At 37.7% G+C, this 26,737-nt stretch overlaps 1 protein-coding gene across 1 annotated transcript in view; it reads left to right on the plus strand.

Moving 5' to 3' along the window:
• Positions 1 to 26,737, plus strand: part of NID1 (nidogen 1) — a 274,670-nt gene that overhangs the window by 59,567 nt on the left and 188,366 nt on the right. The window contains exon 4 of the mRNA XM_053711101.1: positions 17,692 to 18,113. Coding sequence (XP_053567076.1) covers positions 17,692 to 18,113 — 422 coding nt within the window. The remainder of the gene's footprint in view (positions 1 to 17,691; positions 18,114 to 26,737) is intronic.

Consider the following 26,737-nt stretch of genomic DNA (forward strand, 5'->3'; position numbering starts at 1 on the left):
ATTGGACACTAGAAGATTGGAAAAACGTTGCCTGGTCTGATGAGTCTCGATTTCAGCTGCAACAATCAGATGGTAGGGTTAGAATTTCGCGAAAACAACATGAAAGCATGGATCCATCCTGCCTTGTATCAACGGTTCAGGCTGGTGGTGTAATGGTGTGGGGGATATTTTCTTGGCATACTTTGGGCCCCTTAGTACCAATTGAGCATTGTTTAAATGTCACAGCCTACCTGAGTATTGTTGCTGACCATGTCCATCCCTTTATGACTAGTGTATTCATCTTCTGATGGCTACTTCCAGCAGGATAATGCACCATGTCACAAAGCTCTAATCATCTTAAACTGGTTTCTTGAACATGACAATGAGTTGACTGTATTCCAATGGCCTCCACAGTCACCAGATCTTAATCCAATAGAGCACCTTTGGGATGTGGTGGAATGGGATCATGGATGTGCAGCCGACAAATCTGGAGCAACTGCGTGATGATATCATGTCAATAAGGACCAAAATCTCTGAGGAATGTTTCCAACACCTTGTTGAATATATACCACAAAGAATTAAGGCAGTACTGAAAGCAAAAGGGGGTCCAACTTGGTACTAGCAAGATGTACCTAATAAGTGGCCGGTGAGTGTATAAATATATATATATGTATAAATATATATATATATATATATATATATATATATATATACACAACAACAATTAAAATTGTGGGGAGGTGAAAAGTGAGTTTAAAATCCTCCACTAAATAAAAAATCTAGGAAAAATAACTCATTGTGTAACCCATTTACAAATCTAGACACGTCAGAAGACTTGATTTTCCCACAGAAACTCTATTAATACATTGTTTCCAATGCAGCAAAGGACTCTGGGTAAGATATGCAAATTAGGTTCACAATGACTCACTTTTTTTACTTTTAGCCTGCTTTTTAAGGCAGATTTCCCTTTACGCCATAGCATCGCCGTATTACACAGCTTTTAAGCTTGGCTAGGGTTAGTACAGTGATTAAAAAAGCCATAAAAAGCAGGCTAAAAGTAAAAAAGTGAGTAATTGTGAACCTCATTTGCATAGCTTACCCAGAGTAATTTACTGCATTGGAATTAATGTATTCAGAGAGTTTCTGTGGGAAAAGCAAGTCTTATGACTTGTCTAGATTTGTAAATTGGTTACACAATGAGTTATTTTGAAGCCCTTTGCAATTAAGTAGATTGAAACATGAAAAACCATATTTATGCAATATAGTGTGTTTTAACTGTAAATATTTCTCATTCCAATGTTCTGCACATAGCAGATATTCCTATTTATATGTGTATATATGCATATACAGACATATATACCCATGTAAACACATAAATACATATGTATAAATATGTAGACATTTATATGTACATTGGAGCCCTTTGCAGTCAAGTAGCTGAAAACATGTTATATATTTATGCAGTATTCATTTTTAACTAAGTGTCATACTGTGTGTATATTGTAAATATTTCACATTCCAATGTATTTTCAAATAGATATTCCTATATATATATCTGTATATATCAATACCTATATATAATCATGTACTGTATACAGGGAGTGCAGAATTATTAGGCAAATGAGTATTTTGACCACATCATCCTCTTTATGCATGTTGTCTTACTCCAAGCTGTATAGGCTCGAACGCCTACTACCAATTAAGCATATTAGGTGATGTGCATCTCTGTAATGAGAAGGGGTGTGGTCTAATGACATCAACACCCTATATCAGGTGTGCATAATTATTAGGCAACTTCCTTTCCTTTGGCAAAATGGGTCAAAAGAAGGACTTGACAGGCTCAGAAAAGTCAAAAATAGTGAGATATCTTGCAGAGGGATGCAGCACTCTTAAAATTGCAAAGCTTCTGAAGCGTGATCATCGAACAATCAAGCGTTTCATTCAAAATAGTCAACAGGGTCGCAAGAAGCGTGTGGAAAAACCAAGGCACAAAATAACTGCCCATGAACTGAGAAAAGTCAAGCGTGCAGCTGCCAAGATGCCACTTGCCACCAGTTTGGCCATATTTCAGAGCTGCAACATCACTGGAGTGCCCAAAAGCACAAGGTGTGCAATACTCAGAGACATGGCCAAGGTAAGAAAGGCTGAAAGACGACCACCACTGAACAAGACACACAAGCTGAAACGTCAAGACTGGGCCAAGAAATTTCTCAAGACTGATTTTTCTAAGGTTTTATGGACTGATGAAATGAGAGTGAGTCTTGATGGGCCAGATGGATGGGCCCGTGGCTGGATTGGTAAAGGGCAGAGAGCTCCAGTCCGACTCAGACGCCAGCAAGGTGGAGGTGGAGTACTGGTTTGGGCTGGTATCATCAAAGATGAGCTTGTGGGGCCTTTTCGGGTTGAGGATGGAGTCAAGCTCAACTCCCAGTCCTACTGCCAATTTCTGGAAGACACCTTCTTCAAGCAGTGGTACAGGAAGAAGTCTGCATCCTTCAAGAAAAACATGATTTTCATGCAGGACAATGCTCCATCACACGAGTCCAAGTACTCCACAGCGTGGCTGGCAAGAAAGGGTATAAAAGAAGAAAATCTAATGACATGGCCTCCTTGTTCACCTGATCTGAACCCCATTGAGAACCTGTGGTCCATCATCAAATGTGAGATTTACAAGGAGGGAAAACAGTACACCTCTCTGAACAGTGTCTGGGAGGCTGTGGTTGCTGCTGCACGCAATGTTGATGGTGAACAGATCAAAACACTGACAGAATCCATGGATGGCAGGCTTTTGAGTGTCCTTGCAAAGAAAGGTGGCTATATTGGTCACTGATTTGTTTTTGTTTTGTTTTTGAATGTCAGAAATGTATATTTGTGAATGTTGAGATGTTATATTGGTTTCACTGGTAAAAATAAATAATTGAAATGGGTATATATTTGTTTTTTGTTAAGTTGCCTAATAATTATGCACAGTAATAGTCACCTGCACACACAGATATCCCCCTAAAATAGCTATAACTAAAAACAAACTAAAAACTACTTCCAAAACTATTCAGCTTTGATATTAATGAGTTTTTTGGGTTCATTGAGAACATGGTTGTTGTTCAATAATAAAATTAATCCTCAAAAATACAACTTGCCTAATAATTCTGCACTCCCCGAGATCACATTGTTTTTTTTGGCAGGTACATTGACGATTTGGTGTTGGTGTGGGATGGAGACCAGCAATCAGTTGCCAGGTTTCTTGACTATGTCAACAGCAACAAACTCAACTTATCCTTCACTATGACTGAAAATGCCAACACTATAAACTTTTTGGATGTTACTTTAACATCTAACAATGATACACATTCTATTGATATAGAACTTTTTAGAAAAAGCACAGCAGGTAACACCATTCTACACTCTTCTTCATGTCACCCTAAACACACCATTGAATCTATTCCATATGGACAATTAATTAGGACAAAACGTAATTGCACAACAGAAACAAAATTTCAAATGCATGCCGAACAGACCAATCCAACGATTGGAGGCCAGGGGTTACAAAACAGACCTTCTTATTAAAACAAAGAATAAAGTAGATCTTATCAACAGAGATGATTTGATATACAAAGACACACCAAAAAAACAAAGACAACATAACAAGCCCACTTTTATCACAAATTACAGTAGAGATTTTAACAAAATTTGTGATATTGTACGTGGTTGCTTACCCATCTTAGAAAGTGACACTAAATTAAAGAAAATTGTTAATGAAGGTTGCTTCTTTTCAGCTCGTAGAGCAAAAACTTTAGGTAACATTCTTGCTCCGTCAATGTTGCCTAGCAACAGTAAACAGACATGGCTAACTCAAAGACTAGGTTGTAACAAATGTAATGGTAAAATTTGTAAAACTTGCCTACACATAGAACAAGGAATAAAATTTAAATCTAGTACAACAGGCAAAGAATTTGACATACGTTACAGAATCACATGTAATACCACACATGTTATTTATCTCCTGACATGTCAGGGATGCAAAAAGCAATACGTAGGGCGCACGAAACGTGCCCTACGTGATAGAGTGTTGCAACATTTGAGGGATATAGGAAATTCTGACAGTACAACTCCCATAGCAAAGCACTTTAGACAGGAACACAATTCAAATGAATCCTTATTAACAGTACAAGGCATAGATCACATACCAAGGCATAGGAGAGGGGGAGACAGGGAAAGGCGTTTGGACCAGAGAGAAGTGTTTTGGATCTTCAATTTACAGACAAAGCACCCCTCTGGTCTAAATTCAATTATGGATGTAGATTTATTTTACTGACTTTACAAAATTTGTTAGAGAGTATACTTCATACAATATATATAAAATATAATATTCTAAATTTAATTGAAATATTGCTTGAAAACATCCTTTGAATTTAAAAGTTACAGGTATAAGGTAAAATGTACTAGTATTTCTTACTGCTATATGTTTAAGATTCTACAAAGAGTTAACATTGTACAGGTGCCTGCAATCATTTTAAGTACCTTATCTTTAAATAGCACTAGCAGGTGTGAACCCAAATCATGCCAGTGAACAAGGGCTGAAGCTTGGCCCGAAACATGTTTGGCGTTGGGTTCTGAACACCTTGTTGCAGGCCTGCGACTAGCCTACATGGTTTACATGTTTTTACATGCTTCTTTTTAAACATTTTTGAAAATAAAATTTATTCTTGCTTTTAAGAAAAAAAGACTCTTCACAGTATTTCTCTTTTTTTTCTGGAGCTGCGGGATGATATAATGTTTTCCTCTATATATATATATATATATATATATATATATATATATATATATATATATATATATATATATATATATATATATATATGTTTCTTTCATGTAATTAGCAAGAGTCCATGAGCTAGTGACGTATGGGATATACATTCCTACCAGGAGGGGCAAAGTTTCCCAAACCTCAAAATGCCTATAAATACACCCCTCACCACACCCACAAATCAGTTTTACAAACTTTGCCTCCTATGGAGGTGGTGAAGTAAGTTTGTACTAGATTCTACATTGATATGCGCTTCGCAGAAGGTTGGAGCCCGGTTTTCCTCTCAGCGTGCAGTGAATGTCAGAGGGATGTGAGGAGAGTATTGCCTATTTGAATTCAATGATCTCCTTCTACGGGGTCTATTTCATAGGTTCTCTGTTATCGGTCGTAGAGATTCATCTCTTACCTCCCTTTTCAGATCGACGATATACTCTTATTTATATACCATTACCTCTGCTGATTTTCGTTTCAGTACTGGTTTGGCTTTCTTCAACATGTAGATGAGTGTCCTGGGGTAAGTAAGTCTTATTTTCTGTGACACTCTAAGCTATGGTTGGGCACTTTTTTATAAAGTTCTAAATATATGTATTCAAACATTTATTTGCCTTGACTCAGGATGTTCAACATTCCTTATTTTAGACAGTCAGTTTCATATTTGGGATAATGCATATGAATAAATCAATTTTTTTCTTACCTTAAAAATTTGACTTTTTCCCTGTGGGCTGTTAGGCTCGCGGGGGCTGAAAATGCTTCATTTTATTGCGTCATTCTTGGCGCGGACTTTTTTGGCGCAAAATTTTTTTTTTCTGTTTCCGGCGTCATACGTGTCGCCGGAAGTTGCGTCATTTTTGACGTTCTTTTGCGCCAAAAGTGTTGGCGTTCCAGATGTGGCGTCATTTTTGGCGCCAAAAGCATTTAGGCGCCAAATAATGTGGGCGTCATTTTTGGCGCTAAAAAAATATGGGCGTCACTATTGTCTCCACATTATTTAAGTCTCATTTTTTATTGCTTCTGGTTGCTAGAAGCTTGTTCACTGGCATTTTTTCCCCATTCCTGAAACTGTCATTTAAGGAATTTGATCAATTTTGCTTTATATGTTGTTTTTTCTATTACATATTGCAAGATGTCCCACGTTGAAACTGAGTCAGAAGATACTTCTGGAAAATCGCTGCCTGGGGCTGGAGCTACCAAAGCTAAGTGTATCTACTGTAAACTTATGGTATCTGTTCCTCCAGCTGTTGTTTGTACTGTTTTGTCATGACAAACTTGTTAATGCAGATAATATTTCCTTTAGTACTGCTACATTACCTGTTGCTGTTCTGTCAACATCTAATACTCAGAGTGTTCCTGATAACATAAGAGATTTTGTTTCTAAATCCATTAAGAAGGCTATGTCTGTTATTCCTCCTTCTAGTAAACGTAAAAAGTCTTTTAAAACTTCTCATTTTTCAGATGAATTTTTAAATGAACATCATCATTCTGATTCTGATAATGGTTCTTCTGGTTCAGAGGATTCTGTCTCAGAGGTTGATGCTGATAAATCTTCATATTTATTTAAATGGAATTTATTTGTTCTTTACTTAAAGAAGTCCTAATTGCATTAGAAATTGAGGATTCTGGTCCTCTTGATACTAAATCTAAACGTTTAGATAAGGTTTTTAAATCTCCTGTAGTTATTCCAGAAGTTTTTCCTGTCCCTAGTGCTATTTCTGAAGTAATTTCCAGGGAATGGAATAATTTGGGTAATTCATTTACTCCTTCTAAACGTTTTAAGCAATTATATCCTGTGCCGTCTGACAGATTAGAGTTTTGGGACAAAATCCCTAAAGTTGATGGGGCTGTCTCTACTCTTGTTAAGCGTACTACTATTCCTACGGCAGATGGTACTTCCTTTAAGGATCCTTTAGATAGGAAAATTGAATCCTTTCTAAGAAAAGCTTACTTGTGTTCAGGTAATCTTCTTAGACCTGCTATATCTTTAGCGGATGTTGCTGCAGCTTCATCTTTTGGTTAGAAGCTTTAGCGCAACAAGTAACAGATCATAATTCTCATAGCATTTTTATTCTTCTTCAACATGCTAATAATTTTATTTGTGATGCCATCTTTGATATCATTAGAGTTGATGTCAGGTATATGTCTCTAGCTATTTTAGCTAGAAGAGCTTTATGGCTTAAAACTTGGAATGCTGATATGTCTTCTAAGTCTACTCTGCTTTCCCTTTCTTTCCAGGGTAATAATCGTTTTCGTTCCTTTCGTCACAACAAGGAACAAAAACCTGATCCTTCATCCTCAGGAGCGGTATCAGTTTGGAAACCATCTCCAGTCTGGAATAAATCCAAGCCTTTTAGAAAATCAAAGCCAGCTCCTAAGTCCACATGAAGGTGCGGCCCTCATTCCAGCTCAGCTGGTAGGGGGCAGATTACGTTTTTTCAAAGAAATTTGGATCAATTCCGTTCACAATCTTTGGATTCAGAACATTGTTTCAGAAGGGTACAGAATTGGCTTCAAGATAAGGCCTCCTGCAAAGAGATTTTTTCTTTCCCGTGTCCCAGTAAACCCAGCGAAGGCTCAAGCATTTCTGAAATGTGTTTCAGATCTAGAGTTGACTGGAGTAATTATGCCAGTTCCAGTTCTGGAACAGGGACTGGGGTTTTATTCAAATCTCTTCATTGTACCAAAGAAGGAAAATTCCTTCAGACCAGTTCTGGATCTAAAAATATTGAATCGTTATGTAAGGATACCAACATTCAAAATGGTAACTGTAAGGACTATCCTGCCTTTTGTTCAGCAAGGGCATTATATGTCTACTATAGATTTACAGGTTGCATATCTGCATATTCCGATTCATCCGGATCACTATCAGTTTCTGAGATTCTCTTTCCTAGACAAGCATTACCAGTTTGTGGCTCTGCCGTTTGGCCTAGCTACAGCTCCAAGAATTTTTACGAAGGTTCTCGGTGCCCTTCTGTCTGTAATCAGAGAACAGGGTATTGTGGTATTCCTTATTTGGACGATATCTTGGTACTTGCTCAGTCTTCACATTTAGCAGAATCTCATACGAATCGACTTGTGTTGTTTCTTCAACATCATGGTTGGAGGATCAATTTACCAAAAAGTTAATTGATTCCTCAGACTCAGGTAACCTTTTTAGGTTTTCAGATAGTTTCAGTGTCCATGACTCTATCTTTGACAGACAAGAGACGTCTAAAATTGATATCAGCTTGTCGAAACCTTCAGTCACAATCTTTCCCTTCGGTAGTCTTATGCATGGAAATTCTAGGTCTTATGACTGCGGCATTGGACGCGATCCCCTTTGCTCGTTTTCACATGCGGCCTCTTCAGCTCTATATGCTGAACCAGTGGTGCAGGGATTACACAAAGATATCTCAATCAATATCTTTCAAACCGATTGTACGACACTCTCTGACGTGGTGGACAGATCACCATCATTTAGTTCAGGGGGCTTCTTTTGTTCTTCCGACCTGGACTGTAATTTCAACAGATACAAGTCTTACAGGTTGGGGAGCTGTGTGGGGGTCTCTGACAGCACAAGGGGTTTGGGAATCTCAGGAGGTGAGATTACCGATCAATATTTTGGAACTCCGTGCAATTTTCAGAGCTCTTCAGTCTTGGCCTCTTCTAAAGAGAGAATCGTTCATTTGTTTTCAGACAGACAATGTCACAACTGTGGCATACATCAATCATCAAGGAGGGACTCACAGTCCTCTGGCTATGAAAGAAGTATCTCGAATTCTGGTATGGGCGGAATCCAGCTCCTGTCTAGTTTCTGCGGTTCTTATCCCAGGTATAGACAATTGGGAAGCGGATTATCTCAGTCGCCAAACGTTACATCCGGGCGAATGGTCTCTTCACCCAGAGGTATTTCTTCAGATTGTTCAAATGTGGGGACTTCCAGAAATAGATTTGATGGCCTCTCATCTAAACAAGAAACTTCCCAGGTATCTGTCCAGATCCAGGGATCCTCAAGCGGTAGCAGTGGATGCATTGTCACTTCCTTGGAAGTATCATCCTGTCTATATCTTTCCGCCTCTAGTTCTTCCGATAGTAATCTCCAAAATTCTGAAGGAATGCTCGTTTGTTCTGCTGGTAGCTCCAGCATGGCCTCACAGTTTTTGGTATGCGGATCTTGTCCGGATGGCCTCTTGCCAACCGTGGACTCTTCCGTTAAGGCCAGACCTTCTGTCGCAAGGTCCTTTTTTCCATCAGGATCTCAAATCCTTAAATTTAAAGGTATGGAGATTGAACGCTTGATTCTTAGTCAAAGAGGTTTCTCTGACTCTGTGATTAATACTATGTTACAGGCTCGTAAATCTGTATCTAGGGAGATATATTATAGAGTCTGGAAGACTTATATTTCTTGGTGTCTTTCTCATCATTTTTCCTGGCATTCTTTTAGAATTCCGAGAATTTTACAGTTTCTTCAGAATGGTTTGGATAAAGGTTTGTCTGCAAGTTCCTTGAAAGGACAAATCTCTGCTCTTTCTGTTCTTTTTCACAGAAAGATTGCTAATCTTCCTAATATTCATTGTTTTGTACAAGCTTTGGTTCGTATAAAACCTGTCATTAAGTCAATTTCTCCTCTTTGGAGTTTGAATTTGGTTCTGAGGGCTCTTCAAGCTCCTCCGTTTGAACCTATGCAATTCATTGGACATTTAATAACTTTCTTGGAAAGTTTTGTTCCTTTTTGCCATCTCTTCTGCCAGAAGAGTTTCTGAATTATCTGCTCTTTCTTGTGAGTCTCCTTTTCTGTTTTTTCACCAGGATAAGGCGGTGTTGCGAACTTCTTTTAACTTTTTACCTAAGGTTGTGAATTCCAACAACATTAGTAGAGAAATTGTGGTTCCTTCATTATGTCCTAATCCTAAGAATTCTAAGGAGAAATCATTGCATTCTTTGGATGTAGTTAGAGCTTTGAAATATTATGTTGAAGCTACTAAGAATTTCCCAAAGACTTCTAGTCTATTTGTTATCTTTTCCGGTTCTAGGAAAGGTCAGAAGGCCTCTGCCATTTCTTTGGCATCTTGGTTGAAATCTTTAATTCATCATGCTTATGTCGAGTCGGGTTAAACTCCGCCTCAAAGGATTACAGCTCATTCTACTAGGTCAGTTTCTACTTCCTGGGCGTTTAGGAATGAAGCTTCGGTTGATCAGATTTGCAAAGCAGCAACTTGGTCTTCTTTGCATACTTTTACTAAATTCTACCATTTTGATGTGTTTTCTTCTTCTGAAGCTGTCTTTGGTAGAAAAGTACTTCAGGCAGCTGTTTCAGTTTGAATCTTCTGCTTATATTTTCAGTTTTTTTCTTTATAAGATTTAAACTTTATTTTTGGGTGTGGATTTTTTTTTCAGCGGAATTGGCTGTCTTTATTTTATCCCTCCCTCTCTAGTGACTCTTGCGTGGAAGATCCACATCTTGGGTAGTCATTATCCCATACGTCACTAGCTCATGGACTCTTGCTAATTACATGAAAGAAAACATAATTTATGTAAGAACTTACCTGATAAATTAATTTCTTTCATATTAGCAAGAGTCCATGAGGCCCACCCTTTTTTTGTGGTGGTTATGATTTTTTTATATAAAGCACAATTATTCCAATTCCTTATATTTATGCTTTACACTTTTTTCTTATCACCCCACTTCTTGGCTATTCGTTAAACTGATTTGTGGGTGTGGTGAGGGGTGTATTTATAGGCATTTTGAGGTTTGGGAAACTTTGCCCCTCCTGGTAGGAATGTATATCCCATACGTCACTAGCTCATGGACTCTTGCTAATATGAAAGAAATGAATTTATCAGGTAAGTTCTTACATAAATTATGTTTTTGTACCAAAATACCATCAGATATATAGAAATATTTATTTAGGAATAAATAGAACATATTCTGCTATGTGCAGAACATTGGAATGTGAAATATATATATGTTGGGTTAGCGCATATGAGAATATGAGTTTGGGTTAGCGCGTGAGTCGGGTGTTAGGTTTTTTTCCACTTTTTTCTCCCACTAACTTCTATGGGGGAGTAGGTTAGTTTTTGTGCCACAGTCTAATTGCGCTAGAAGTTGTTTTCGGGCGTTGATTTAGCACAAGCATGATAACTTTTTAATTTCAACTCATAGGGCTAGATTTGCCAAGTGTTGAGCGGACATGATTCACTATAGAATAAGTATTCTGCATTTATCATTGCACAAGCATTTCTGGTGAAATGCTTGAGCAGTGCCGCCCCCCCTGGGCTGTCAATCGGATAGGGATGATTTAAATCTGCCTAACAGGTTAAGAAGCAGAGGTCTTATGGCCGCTGCTTCTTAACTTCCCTTTCAGGTGAGCACGAAACAATGGGCCTCTGAAGTAGCATACGCTTAATAAATGGAGCCCATAATACAAGCGCAACCTGATGCGTGCAAAAAGTTTACTTCTAGCATAATTAGCGCTCCAGCGGAAGCGTTAAATAGCGCTCTACTTGTAATCTGTCCCAGTATAAGCCAAATAATTGTGTAGGATGGTCTGTTTTTCATTTTTGCTTGTAATGATACACAGTGACTTAGTAGCAGATGTTGTGATAGTGGAAAAAAATGACCGTCTTTTGGCAGGCTGGTCATCTGTTGTGTAAACCCGCATACTCTGTTTAATGGATGTGTACTTGAACGATTGTTTGTTTTCATAATGAGCAAACAAAACGATTCATCTGTTGTAATTTACTATCAATCAGTAGCTATCTACGTAATTGAGACATAAAACTTAAAGTACACAAAGCTCTCATTTTGTTTTAGTGATCTTATCAGTTAGAGACATGAAAGTTAAAATTACACTTTCATGGATAGATAGAGAATGTCATTTTAAAATATTTTTCAGTTTACTTCTTATTATCAAATAAACTTCATTCTTTTGGTATTTCTTGTTTAAAAAAAGCATACTTAGGTAGTTTCAGGAGCACCAATGCACTGCAGGGAGCTAGCTGGCGATTGGTGGCTACCTATATATGCCTCCTGTCATTGATGTACCAGATGTGTTCAGTTTAGTCCCAGCAGTGCATTGCTGCGATGGAACTGGTTTAAAGGGATTGGAAAGTCAAAATTAAACTTGCTTGATTCAGCTAGAGCATGTAATTTTAAGTGACTATTAGATTCACTTCTATTTTCAAATGTGCTTTGTTCTCTTGGTATCCCTTGTGGAAAAATAATAGGCACATATCCTACACTAGTGGGAGCTAGCTGCTGATTGGCAACTGCACACATATGTCTCTTGTTATTGGCTAACTAGATGTGTTCAGCTAGCTGCTAGTAGAGCAATGCTGTTCCTTCAGAAAAGGATAACAAGAGAATGAAGCAATTTTGATAATAAAAGTAAATTGAAAAGTTGTTTAAAACCAATGTTCTATCCAAATCATAAAATAAAATTATGGGGTTTCCTATCCCTTAAAACTATATGTCTGTGTAGGGGGTGGGAGTGGGCAAGTTACGGATGGGGTTTGGCTGAGCTAGGGTGTGTCCTGGCCAGAGCCCTTCTAGTCCCTTTAAACCAGGAAATTGGCTTTGACTGGGGAAGCTGAAAATCCTGAAGTATCAGGGAAGGTTGGGAAATATGAGAATGAAAAATATTCCTGTACATTGTAGATGCTTGGAGAAGAATATTCATTGTTGAGCATGAAAGGATTGTTGACGAATCCGGTCTTCATCCAATCGTTGCGTTCCCCACAAGCTGGACACTAAAGGGGGCAAGCAACGATTGGATGAAGCCGGATTTGTCATCAATCAACCCAAATATAGTATAAGATGCAGGTGGAAGAACGTCAGGATGTCTGCTATAACTAAATGGTAATTATTTTACAGAGGAACAGTCTTTACAAATTTTAATGAATGAAACTGCCCCTGTTTTTAAGATTAATTTTATATACTATGTCTTAAAGTGCCAGACATCTTGTTTTTGTATGCTGTTTTTTTTATCAGGAGGTATCTACGATAAAATAATTTTTATATTTTTCCATTCTGGTGTTCAGAGTCTATTTTTTGGTCCGGGGTCTAATCTTGGCAAACATTTGTCTTTTGCTATTTCACATCTCTTTTTAAACTTTGCATTGCAAAATAAGGCAACAGATTACAAGTAAAGTGCAAAGGATAACACACCCTGCGCTACTGATTGCGCCCCACTTGTAATTTAGCCCTAAATGTTTTAAAATCAGAGATCTTGCAAATCAAGAGCAGTTCAGGGATATACCTCTTGAAAAGAAAACTTGTGGAATACATATTGCTGTGGCCAATTAAGTACAGATTAGGGATGGGTGTTTATATTTGAATTTGAATGTTAGAACGAATGTTACATTCGAAATTTGATTTACATAATAAAATGTTGATAAGAACGAATATATTCTTAATCGAATGCCATTTACAGTTTACAGCCAAACCCCACCCGTGACTTTCAAATTCAAATGTTTATAAGTAGATCGAATGTTAACAAATACTATTCAGAAGTTCAATAGTTCATGTGGTAGTGAATTTAGTAAATTGATACATAATAGATACAAATATATAAATTTGAATGTTTCTATTTCAAATTTTACATAATTCGAATTACATTTAAAGAAAACATTAGAAATATTATTACATTAAAAGAATGTTAGAATGTTGTACAAACATTCGAAATATGAAATGAACAAATGTGTTAAAATTTGTTTAATTTTTCAAATGTTGCGAAACATTCGCCCATCCTCAGTATAGATATGAATGAGCTTGTGCTCTGATCTAAACTTTCACTGTGTAGAATGTTGCCACCTCAAGTAAATTTTGCAATAGTTAAGCAAAGGAGTAGAACAAGCACACTTGTTAGGTATTTTACAGACAGGCAAAATAAATAATGAATGTAAATTGCCATGTTTTTTTTCTTAAATAATCATATTACTGGTAGATTAAGGGGTAAATTCATTAAGCAGCTTTTTCAGCTATGCTCCACATATTTAAAGGGCCACTAAACCCAAAATCTTTCTTTCATGATTCAGATAGAGAATATAAATTTAAACAACAATTTACTTCTATTACTTATTTTGCTTAATTTTTTAGACATCCTTAGTTGAAGAAAAAGCAATGCACATGATGAGCCAATCACACAAGGCTTCTATGTGCAGCAACCAATCAGCAGCTACTGAGCATATCTAGATATGCTTTTCAGCAAAGAATATCAAGATAATAAAACAAATTAGATAATATAAGTAAATTAGAAAGATGTTTAAAACTGCATTCTCTTTCTAAATCATGAAAGAAAAAATGTGGGTTTCATGTCCCTTTAAGAAGCAGAAACTGTTCTTTTTCCTCTCCGCCACCTCAGAAATAGCAAAATCCCGACACTTGCTCATTCGGAATGATTGACATATATTGCTCTAGCACAATTGGCTGCGCCAGAGGGGGGCAGCATTACACAAGAAATTGTGCATTCAAATTTATATATTTGTATCTATTATGTATCAATTTACTAAATTCACATGAACTATTGAACTGATTTTTCATTGCAAGGGTGAAATGTATTTCACCCTTGCAATGAAAAATCAGAAGTGGCGATTTCAGGCGAACAGGTTCACTACTTGCGAACCTGTCCACCTGCAGGGATGGTAAATGTACCTCTAAGATTGAGTTTAATGTCCCTTTAACAAATTAAACTTTTTTTTTTCATTTAAAGGATCAACCAAGTTTTATGTTGCAATTACTGGTATTTTCTTGTTTGTCTTTATTTAAAGAGACATTCCGGTCAAAACTTAACCCCTGTCAGGCACGTCCTACAAAAAAAATACAGTTAAAGACCAAAGACGTGCCTAACACGTCCTCTGGGGTTTCAAGTGGTGGAAGCGATCGTGATCACTTCCAGCCACTTTCAAGGTATTACAGTAATGCCTCGATATTGAGGCATCACTGCAATACCTTTTTTTACCCATTGATGCAGAGATAGCCACTTTGTGGCCCTCTCTGCATCGGCCAGCGATGGTGCTGATCGTTGGTGGGTGGGAGCCATTGCAGGGAAGTGGGTGGGTGGCCCATCGCTTGAAGATATCCGGTAGAGGGGGACGGGATCGCACGCGGCGGTGCCGGAAGCACACATGGGTGCGGGTGCGGAAGCACGCACGGGGGCGGGAGCGGGTGGAACTGCTAAACTATGGAACTTTAAAGGGAAGGAGGGAGAGGGGGGATAAATGTTATCCAAGGGATCTGGGAGGGGGTGGGTAATTGAGAGGAGCAGCTACACTACAGAAAAATTTAGTTTTTTTTTATTGTATGGCAAACTGAGTACTACTGGCAGACATGTGCCAGTACCCAAGATGGCTGCAAATAGGTAGAGCGGGGAGGGTTAAAGAGCTGTTTGGGGGGATAAGGGAGGTTGGGGGCTAAAGGGGATCCTACACTGCAGAATATATATAAAAAAAATGTCGGGGGAGGGAAAAGAGCTGTTTGAAAGAGGTCAGGGAGAGATCAGGGGGTGGGTTGTGTCAGGTGGGAGGCTGATCTCTACACTAAAGCTGAAATTAGCCCTACAAGCTACCTAATTAACCCCTTCACTGCTGGGCATAATACAAGTGTGGTGCGCAGCGCCATTTAACTGCCTTCCAATTACCAAAAAGCAATGCCAAAGCCATATGTGTGCTATTTATGAACAAAATGGATCCCAGAGAAGTATTTACAACCATTTATACCATAATTACACAAGCTGTTTGTAAAAATTTCAGTGAAAAACCTAAAGTTTGTGAAAAAGTGAACAATTTTTTTTATTTGATCGCATTTAGTGGTGAAATGGTGGCATGAAATATACCACAATGGGCCTAGATCAATACTTTGGGTTGTCTTCTACACTACACTAAAGCTAAAATTAACCCTACAAGCTCCATACAAGCTCCCTAATTAACCCCTTCACTGCTGGGCATAATACATGTGTGGTGCACAGCGGCATTTAGCGGCCTTCTCATTACCAAAAAGCACTGCCAAAGCCATATATGTCTGCTATTTCTGAACAAAGGGGATCCCAGAGAAGCGTTTACAACCATTTGTGCCATAATTGCACAAACTGTTTGTAAATAATTTCAGTGAGAAACCTAAAGTTTGTGAAAAAGTGAACCAAAATGGGCCTAGATCAATACTTTGGGTTGTCTACTATTTTTTTTTATATAAAATGGTTTGGAAATGGCAAAGTGCTACTTGTATTTATTGCCCTATAACTTGCAAAAAAAGCAAAGAAGATATAAACATTGGGTATTTCTAAACTCAGGACAAAATTTAGAAACTATTTAGCATGGGTGTTTTTTGGTGGTTGTAGATGTGTAACAGATTTTTGGGGGTCAAATTTAGAAAAAGTGTTTTTTTTAATTTTCTCATCATATTTTATATAAAAAAAAATTATAGTAATTTCTAAGATATTATAAAAATAATGGTATCTTTAGAAAGTCCATTTAATGGAGAAAAAAAAACGGTATATAATTTGTGTGGGTACAGTAAATGATAAAGAGGAAAATTACAGCTAAACACAAACACCACAGAAAATGTAAAAATAGCCCTGGTTCCAAACGGTAAGAAAATTTAAAAATGCTGTGGTCACTAAGGAGTTAAATGCGCATAGATGAATTACATATTTGAATAGAAACATATTTGTAATATACATTTTTGGCAAAAATGTTTCTAGTAAAAGTTATTACTGTTTTAGTGTTAACATTTTTCTCTGCATGTGCATGTGAAGCATAGATAGATATTCTCAGTACACCAGCATTTTAAATACTGCAGCTGCTTAGAGCACCAGTAGGGCTGGTTTCATATCCGCATTAACAAATTTAGTCATTACTAGATGGTAGTAATGACTAGCGGCGAAATGTGCATCAGGCGTTGTCTGTGTGCGTGAGACTTGCTAATTTTTGTATACCTGGGACCTTTCAAATCTGATATTGTTTAGGCAATTGCCTTCCCTATACAGTTATTGACAAACCGTTTCCTCTCCTGCTCTAGATACCAGCATTGCTCAGATTAGGTAATGTTGTTGGGGTCAATCCCCTTTTTAGATTAGTTTTAGAGCAATCCGTGTATTCTTTGAGCCTTGAGAGTTACGGTTTATTTGAACTATTACCCAGGGAAGTAATTCTGCTTTTGAGTCTCACACACACAGTCCTGATCTGTTTCTTAATCTAAGTTTTATTTGTATGTCCTACACATTTCTATGTTATACACTTGGTACACTTTACCATTTTTTATCTTATTAAGAGTAAAAGTTACGTTTTAATAACCAGTTCTTGACATTTTTGACGGTTTTCATTTCATATTGTTACTATATATAGTGTTATGTGAGTGCTGGGTACTGTCTAACTTCTCTCTCTCTTTTGTACCTAGATGGTACAAGCACCTTAGTAATGTGTTTAAAATGCTGCTGCATTGTGCATACTTTTGAAACAGCTATAGCTTTTATTAGAATTATTTTTGCTAATATCAAAAATGCTTCTATTCAAAACTTAAATATATCCATGTGGATTCCAATTTTGGCTGGAATGTCCCTTTAAGATTAAGGGGCAGATTTATCCAGCTCCGTACGGAGCTTGATGGCCTCTGTTTCCGCACGAGCCTTCAGGCTCGCCGGAAAAACAGAAGTTATGAAGCAGCGGTCTAAAGACCGCAGCTCCATAACTTGTCCGTCTGCTCTGAGGCTGCGGACAGAAATCAACCCGATTGAATACGATTGGGTTGATTGACACCCCCTGCTAGTGGCCGATTGGCCGCAAATCTGCAGGGGGCGGCATTGCCCCAGCAGATCACAAGAACTGCTGGTGCAATGATAAATACATTGTATCATGTCCACTCGCACTATGATAAATCTACCCCTAAATGTAAAAGTTAAAATATTCTCAATAATTAATTATGTTTGTTTCTCCCTATTCAGGAATAGCAATTCAGGTATGAATGGAGTCTGGGTTTATGATATAGGTGGAGATTCAACGTATAATAAAATTATATCTGCTAATGTGGAACCCCAGTTTACACCTACTGAAACTGTGTATCAGTATGACACAAGTCCTGAAGCAACAGAAGAGTTGGACACAGATACACCCCCTATAGAGTTTGAGGTGCACACCCCAAGATCTGATGTCCCTGAAGTACCCGATTACAGGAATCCTTATGATGGCGAATTTCAGTATGAAATTCCACAAAACATACCAGTCCAAACGGTGTCTCCTGATGTCTTTATTGAAGCAAACTTTGACAACACAGATATACAAACTCAACAATTCAATGATCCTTCCTTCCCCAGAAATAATCCACAGGTTGTGGTTGTAGATGAAGAATTTGATGGAACTGGAGTAGGTAAGTTATGTATGACTACACATTTTCAAGATGCTTAAAGGGATACTAAATCCAATTTTTAACATAATTAGGATAAAGCATGCAATTTGAAGCAACTTTCTAATTTACTCCTATTATCAGTTTTTCTTTTTTCTTTTGGTATTTTTATTTGAAAAGCATGAATGTAATCTTAGGAGCCGGCCGTTTTTGTTTCAGAACCCTGGATAGCGATTGCTGATTGGTGGCTACATATTTTATGGAAATATAAATTGTTTCCTTGCATCAGAATGCATTTGTGTAATACAATTTAGTTAAATAAAGTATGTTTACACAAAATGTTTCAGATTAGCATAAATAGAACTAATATATTAAAGGAACAGTAAATTCAAAATATAACTTTTGTGAAAGGGCAAGCAATTTTAAATAACTTTCCAATGCACTTCTATTATCAAATGTGTACATTTTCTTTGTTGGAACAAATATCTAGGAAGGCTCATAAACAGTTGTTGATTGGTATCTGCACATAAATACCTAATGTGATTGGCTCACCCAGTGTGGTTAGCTAGCTCCCAGTAGCTCCTTCAACAAAGTATACCAATAGAATGAAGCAAACCTAATGGCAGTCAATTTGAAAGTTGCTCAAAATTGTATGTACTACCTGAATCATGAAAGAAAAGAAAAATGTTTTATGTCCCTTTATTGATAGCTGACTAAAACAAAGAACACACAAACTATAAGTTCAGTGACAAGCATCATATGTATCTGCATTTAAAGGGACATATTACTTATATGTTAAATCACTTGAAAGTGATGCAGCATAGCTGTAAAAAACTGATATGAAAATATCACCTGAGCATCTCTATGTAAAAAAGGAAGATATTTTACCTCAAACGTTTCCTCAGCTCACCAGAGTAAGTGCTGAGTAAACAGTTATACTTCAGCTGCTGTCCAGCTGCAGTTAAAAACAAAAAAAGAGGAAGAAATGAACAGCAGCCAATTGCAGATCCTGGGACAGACATACTGATTAGCTGCTTAAAGTCCTTTACAATGGGATGTGAATACTTAGGACATTTTGATGTAAAATATCTTTATTTTTTTACATAGAGATGTTAAGGTGATATTTTACAGCTATTCTGCATCACTTTCAAGTGTTTAAACATTTAGGCCTAGATTTAGAGTTCGGCGGTAAAAGGGCTGTTAACGCTCCGCGGGTTTTTTTCTGGCCGCACCATAAATTTAACTCTGGTATCGAGAGTTCAAACAAATGCTGCGTTAGGCTCCAAAAAAGGAGCGTAGAGCATTTTTACCGCAAATGCAACTCTCGATACCAGAGTTGCTTACGGACGCGGCCGGCATCAAAAACGTGCTCGTGCACGATTCTCCCATAGGAAACAATGGGGCTGTTTGAGCTGAAAAAAAACCTAACACCTGCAAAAAAGCAGCGTTCAGCTCCTAACGCAGCCCCATTGTTTCCTATGGGGAAACACTTCCTACGTCTGCACCTAACACCCTAACATGTACCCCGAGTCTAAACACCCCTAACCTTACACTTATTAACTCCTAATCTGCCGCCCCCGCTATCGCTGACCCCTGCATTACACTTTTAACCCCTAATCTGCCGCTCCGTAAACCGCCGCCACCTACGTTATCCCTATGTACCCCTAATCTGCTGCCCTAACATCGCCGACCCCTATGTTATATTTATTAACCCCTAATCTGCCCCCCACAACGTCGCCGACACCTGCCTACACTTATTAACCCCTAATCTGCCGAGCGGACCTGAGCGCTACTATAATAAAGTTATTAACCCCTAATCCGCCTCACTAACCCTATCATAAATAGTATTAACCCCTAATCTGCCCTCCCTAACATCGCCGACACCTACCTTCAATTATTAACCCCTAATCTGCCGACCGGAGCTCACCGCTATTCTAATAAATGTATTAACCCCTAAAGCTAAGTCTAACCCTAACACTAACACCCCCCTAAGTTAAATATAATTTTTATCTAACGAAATTAATTAACTCTTATTAAATAAATGATTCCTATTTAAAGCTAAATACTTACCTGTAAAATAAATCCTAATATAGCTACAATATAAATTATAATTATATTATAGCTATTTTAGGATTAATATTTATTTTACAGGCAACTTTGTAATTATTTTAACCAGGTACAATAGCTATTAAATAGTTAAGAACTATTTAATAGTTACCTAGTTAAAATAATAACAAATTTACCTGTAAAATAAATCCTAACCTAAGATATAATTAAACCTAACACTACCCTATCAATAAAATAATTAAATAAACTACCTACAATTACCTACAATTAACCTAACACTACACTATCAATAAATTAATTAAACACAATTGCTACAAATAAATAAAATTAAATAAACTATCTAAAGTACAAAAAATAAAAAAGAACTAAGTTACAGAAAATAATAAAATATTTACAAAGATAAGAAAAATATTACAACAATTTTAAACTAATTACACCTACTCTAAGCCCCCTAATAAAATAACAAAGCCCCCCAAAATAAAAAATTCACTACCCTATTCTAAAATACAAATATTACAAGCTCTTTTACCTTACCAGCCCTGAACAGGGCCCTTTGCGGGGCATGCCCCAAGAATTTCAGCTCTTTTGCCTGTAAAAAAAAACATACAATACCCCCCCCCCAACATTACAACCCACCACCCACATACCCCTAATCTAACCCAAACCCCCCTTAAATAAACCTAACACTACCCTCCTGATGATCTTCCTACCTTGTCTTCACCATGCCAGGTTCACCGATCCGTCCTGGCTCCAAGATCTTCATCCAACCCAAGCGGGGGCTAGACATCCACTGAAGAAGTCCAGAAGAGGGTCCAAAGTCTTCCTCCTATCCGGCAAGAAGAGGACATCCGGACCGGCAAACATCTTCTCCAAGCGGCATCTTCTATCTTCTTCCATCCGATGACGACCGGCTCCATCTTGAAGACCTCCAGCGCGGATCCATCCTCTTCTTCCGACGACTAGACGACGAATGACGGTTCCTTTAAGGGACGTCATCCAAGATGGCGTCCCTCGAATTCCGATTGGCTGATAGGATTCTATCAGCCAATCGGAATTAAGGTAGGAATTTTCTGATTGGCTGATGGAATCAGCCAATCAGAATCAAGTTCAATCCGATTGGCTGATCCAATCAGCCAATCAGATTGAGCTCGCATTCTATTGGCTGATCGGAACAGCCAATAGAATGCGAGCTCAATCTGATTGGCTGATTGGATCAGCCAATCGGATTGAACTATATTCTGATTGGCTGATTCCATCAGCCAATCAGAAAATTCCTACCTTAATTCCGATTGGCTGATAGAATCCTATCAGCCAATCGGAATTCGAGGGACGCCATCTTGGATGACGTCCCTTAAAGGAACCGTCATTCGTCGTCTAGTCGTCGGAAGAAGAGGATGGATCCGCGCTGGAGGTCTTCAAGATGGAGCCGGTCGTCATCGGATGGAAGAAGATAGAAGATGCCGCTTGGAGAAGATGTTTGCCGGTCCGGATGTCCTCTTCTTGCCGGATAGGAGGAAGACTTTGGACCCTCTTCTGGACTTCTTCAGTGGATGTCTAGCCCCCGCTTGGGTTGGATGAAGATCTTGGAGCCAGGACGGATCGGTGAACCTGGCATGGTGAAGACAAGGTAGGAAGATCATCAGGGGGGTAGTGTTAGGTTTATTTAAGGGGGGTTTGGGTTAGATTAGGGGTATGTGGGTGGTGGGTTGTAATGTTGGGGGGGGGTATTGTATGTTTTTTTTTACAGGCAAAAGAGCTGAAATTCTTGGGGCATGCCCCGCAAAGGGCCCTGTTCAGGGCTGGTAAGGTAAAAGAGCTTGTAATATTTGTATTTTAGAATAGGGTAGTGAATTTTTTATTTTGGGGGGCTTTGTTATTTTATTAGGGGGCTTAGAGTAGGTGTAATTAGTTTAAAATTGTTGTAATATTTTTCTTATCTTTGTAAATATTTTATTATTTTCTGTAACTTAGTTCTTTTTTATTTTTTGTACTTTAGATAGTTTATTTAATTTTATTTATTTGTAGCAATTGTGTTTAATTAATTTATTGATAGTGTAGTGTTAGGTTAATTGTAGGTAATTGTAGGTAGTTTATTTAATTATTTTATTGATAGGGTAGTGTTAGGTTTAATTATATCTTAGGTTAGGATTTATTTTACAGGTAAATTTGTTATTATTTTAACTAGGTAACTATTAAATAGTTCTTAACTATTTAATAGCTATTGTACCTGGTTAAAATAATTACAAAGTTGCCTGTAAAATAAATATTAATCCTAAAATAGCTATAATATAATTATAAATTATATTGTAGCTATATTAGGATTTATTTTACAGGTAAGTATTTAGCTTTAAATAGGAATTATTTATTTAATAAGAGTTAATTTATTTCGTTAGATAAAAATTATATTTAACTTAGGGGGGTGTTAGTGTTAGGGTTAGACTTAGCTTTAGGGGTTAATACATTTATTAGAATAGCGGTGAGCTCCGGTCGGCAGATTAGGGGTTAATAATTGAAGGTAGGTGTCGGCGATGTTAGGGAGGGCAGATTAGGGGTTAATACTATTTATGATAGGGTTAGTGAGGCGGATTAGGGGTTAATAACTTTATTATAGTAGCGCTCAGGTCCGCTCGGCAGATTAGGGGTTAATAAGTGTAGGTAGGTGTCGGCGACGTTGTGGGGGGCAGATTAGGGGTTAATAAATATAACATAGGGGTCGGCGATGTTAGGGGTAGCAGATTAGGGGTACATAGGGATAACGTAGGTGGCGGCGATTTGCGGTCGGAAGATTAGGGGTTAATTATTTTAAGTAGCTTGCGGCGACGTTGTGGGGGGCAAGTTAGGGGTTAATAGATATAATACAGGGGTCGGCGGTGTTAGGGGCAGCAGATTAGGGGTACATAAGTATAACGTAGGTGGCGGTCGGCAGATTAGGGGTTAAAATTTTTAATCGAGTGGCGGCGATGTGGGGGGACCTCGGTTTAGGGGTACATAGGTAGTTTATGGGTGTTAGTGTACTTTAGGGTACAGTAGTTAAGAGCTTTATAAACCGGCGTTAGCCAGAAAGCTCTTAACTCCTGCTATTTTCAGGCGGCTGGAATCTTGTCGTTAGAGCTCTAACGCTCACTGCAGAAACGACTCTAAATACCGGCGTTAGGAAGATCCCATTGAAAAGATAGGCTACGCAAATGGCGTAGGGGGATCTGCGGTATGGAAAAGTCGCGGCTGTAAAGTGAGCGTTAGACCCTTTAATCACTGACTCCAAATACCAGCGGGCGCCCAAAACCAGCGTTAGGAGCCTCTAACGCTGGTTTTGACGGCTACCGCCGAACTCTAAATCTAGGCCTTAGTATCATGTCCCTTTAAGCTGCTAGTTTTAACATATCTATATAAGGTTATGGCCTGTTATTTAACAAGAATAACATCTGGCTTATGTGACATTTTTACAAGAGAGTTAAGTAAATGTTTTGTATATAAATTAGAGCAATAGTATTCAGGAAGTCTCTTTAGCTGTGGTGCATTAGAGTTTGTTTAGTCTATATTAGGTGCATTTATAGCTAAAATTATTATAAAATTGCTATAAATTGCTATAAATAACTGGTATTTTAATTGAAATTGTAGCTAGACCTCATCAAATTAAAATATACACATACAAAAGCAAGAAGATTTTAAACAGAAATATGCAAAAATTTGTTTTGCAAACAATTACAAATTTGGACTAATTTGGTCCGAAATGTATTCATAAACAAAACAAATGTTCATTAACTAAAAAGACTAATAACGTAGTACAAAATGTGTTATTCGTTTATTTAGTTAACAAACACACGGCGAGATTACGAGTTTTGCGTTAGAGGCTATGCTGTGCTAACGAACAGTTTTTTCTCACCGCTCAATTACCTGCAGCGCTGGTATTACGGGTTTTTACAAACCCGGCGTTAAAAGACAAAAAGTAAGCGTAGAGCAAAATTTTGCTCCACACTTCACTTCAGTACCAGCACTGCGAGCTGGTCGTACTTGCTCATGCACGATTTCCCCATAGGAATCAACGGGGAGAGCCGGCTGAGAAAAAGTCTAACACCTGCATAAAAGCAGCATATAACTCAGTAACGCAGCCCCATTGATTCCTATGGGGAAACACATTTTATGTTTACACCTAACACTCTAACATGAACCCCGAGTCTAAACACCCCTAACCTTACACTTTTTAACCCCTAATCTCCCGCCCCGACATCGTCGCCACCTACCTACACTTATTAACCCCTAATCTACCGCTCCGGACATCGCCGCCACTATAATAAACATATTAACCCCTAAACCGCCGCACTCCAGCCTCGCAAACAATAGTTTAATATTATTAAACCCTAATCTGCCGTCCCTAATATCGCCACCACCTACCTAAATTTATTAACCCCTAATCTGCCGCCCCCAACGTCGCCACCACTATACTAAATGTATTAACCCCTAAACCTAAGTCTAACCCTAACCCTAACACCCCCTAACTTAAATATAATTTAAATAAATCTAAATAAAAAATAATATTATTACCTAAATTATTCCTATTTAAAACTAAATACTTACCTATAAAATAAACCCTAAGCTAGCTACAATATAACTAATAGTTACATTATAGCTAGCTTAGGGTTTATTTTTATTTTGCAGGCAAGATTGTATTTATTTTAACTAGGTAGAATAGTTACTAAATAGTTATTAACTATTTAATAACTACCTAGCTAAAATAAAGACAAATTTACCTGTAAAATTAAAGTTACACTAACACTAACAATCAGCCAACAGGATTGAGTTCGTATTCTAATAGATTGGATCAGCCAATAGGATTTTTTTCTACCTTAATTCTGATTGGCTGATAGAATTCTATCAGACAATCGGAATCTAAGGAATGCCATCTTGGATGACGTCACTTAAAGGAACCGTCATTCAGTAAGAAGACTCCGGATGAAGAGGATGCTCCACGTCGGATGTCTTGAAGATTGAGCCGCTCCTCGTCGGATGGATGAAGATAGAAGATGCCGTCTGGATGAAGACTTCTGCCGTCTGGAGGACCACTTCGCCCGGCTTGGATGAAGACTTCTCTCGGCTTCGTTGAGGACTTCGGCCTGGTTGGATGAAGACTTCTCTCGGCTTCGTTGAGGACTTCGGCCTGGTTGGATGAAGACTTCTGCCGCTTCCTTGAGGATTGATGTCCGGTCTTCAGAACAGTAAGTTGATCTTCAGGGGGTTAGTGTTAGGTTTTTTAAAGGACCAGTAAACACAGCAGATTTGCATAATCAACAAATGCAAGATAACAAGACAATACAATAGCATTTACTCTGAATTTCAAATGAGTAGTAGATTCTTTTCTAACACATTTTAAAGTTATGTATATTTCCACTCCCCCTGTACCATGTGATAGCAATAAGCCAATCACAAATGCATATACGTATAGTCTGAGTTCTTGCACATGCTCAGTAGGAGCTGGTGACTCAAAAAAAGTATAAATATAAAAGACTGTGCACATTTTTTTTAATGGAAGTAAATTGGAAAGTTGTTTAAAATTAATATCTCAAGGAAGGGATGACTTAAGAAATGTCACATTAGAAAGTATAGAGGAAAGCACACCAAGTAGCAGCAGAAAGAACATGAAAATTAAATGTATGACAACAAATGCAAGAAGCATGACGGGTAAAATGGGGGAGCTGACGCTCTTAGTTGCAGAAGAGGACTATGATATTATCAGTATAACTGAAACTTGGTGGGATGATTCACATGAGTGGGCAGTTAACTTAGAGGGGTATACATTATTTAGGAGGGACAGGAATAATAAAAGGGGTGGAGGAATCTGCATGTATATTAAACCTAACCTTAAACCTACAATAAGGGAAGATATTTATGATACAAGTGACAATGTAGAGACCCTGTGGGTTGAAATAAAGAGTGGGGGGAAAAATCCTAAAAAAATATTACTAGGTACATGCTACAAGCCTCCCAACATTAGTGACCCGGAGGAAACTCAACTACTTATCCAAATAGGTAAGGCTGCTAATAACAGTGCTGTAATTATGGGAGATTTTAACTACCCTGATATAAACTGGGCCAATGAAACTAGTTATTCAGCTAAGGGGGATAGATTTTTAAATGTTCTCAGGGATAATTTCTTGTCACAATTAATGGAGGAGCCAACTAGGAGTAAAGCTATATTGGATTTAGTGCTATCAAACAATACAGATATAATATCAAACATAGAAGTTAAAGAACATTTGGGTAACAGTGATCATAACATGGTCACATTTGAAATCTCTTTTCATATGCAGTGTTTTAAAGGCTTAACTAAGACTTTTAATTTCAAGAAAGCAAAATTCAACGATTTAAGGAAATCATTAAATAATATAAATCGGGACAATGTATTTTCTAATAAAAATACAGAGGATAAATGGATAATATTTAAAAATGTGTTAAATAAATATACATATCAACACATACCATATGGTTATAAAAATAAAAAAACTAAGCCGTTATGGCTAAATAAAAATGTGTTAAGAGAAATTAAGAAAAAACGTAGGGCATTTAAATTATTAAAAGAAAATAGT

This window comes from Bombina bombina, chromosome 4 (genome assembly GCF_027579735.1).
Source record: "Bombina bombina isolate aBomBom1 chromosome 4, aBomBom1.pri, whole genome shotgun sequence".
NCBI lineage: Eukaryota > Metazoa > Chordata > Amphibia > Anura > Bombinatoridae > Bombina > Bombina bombina.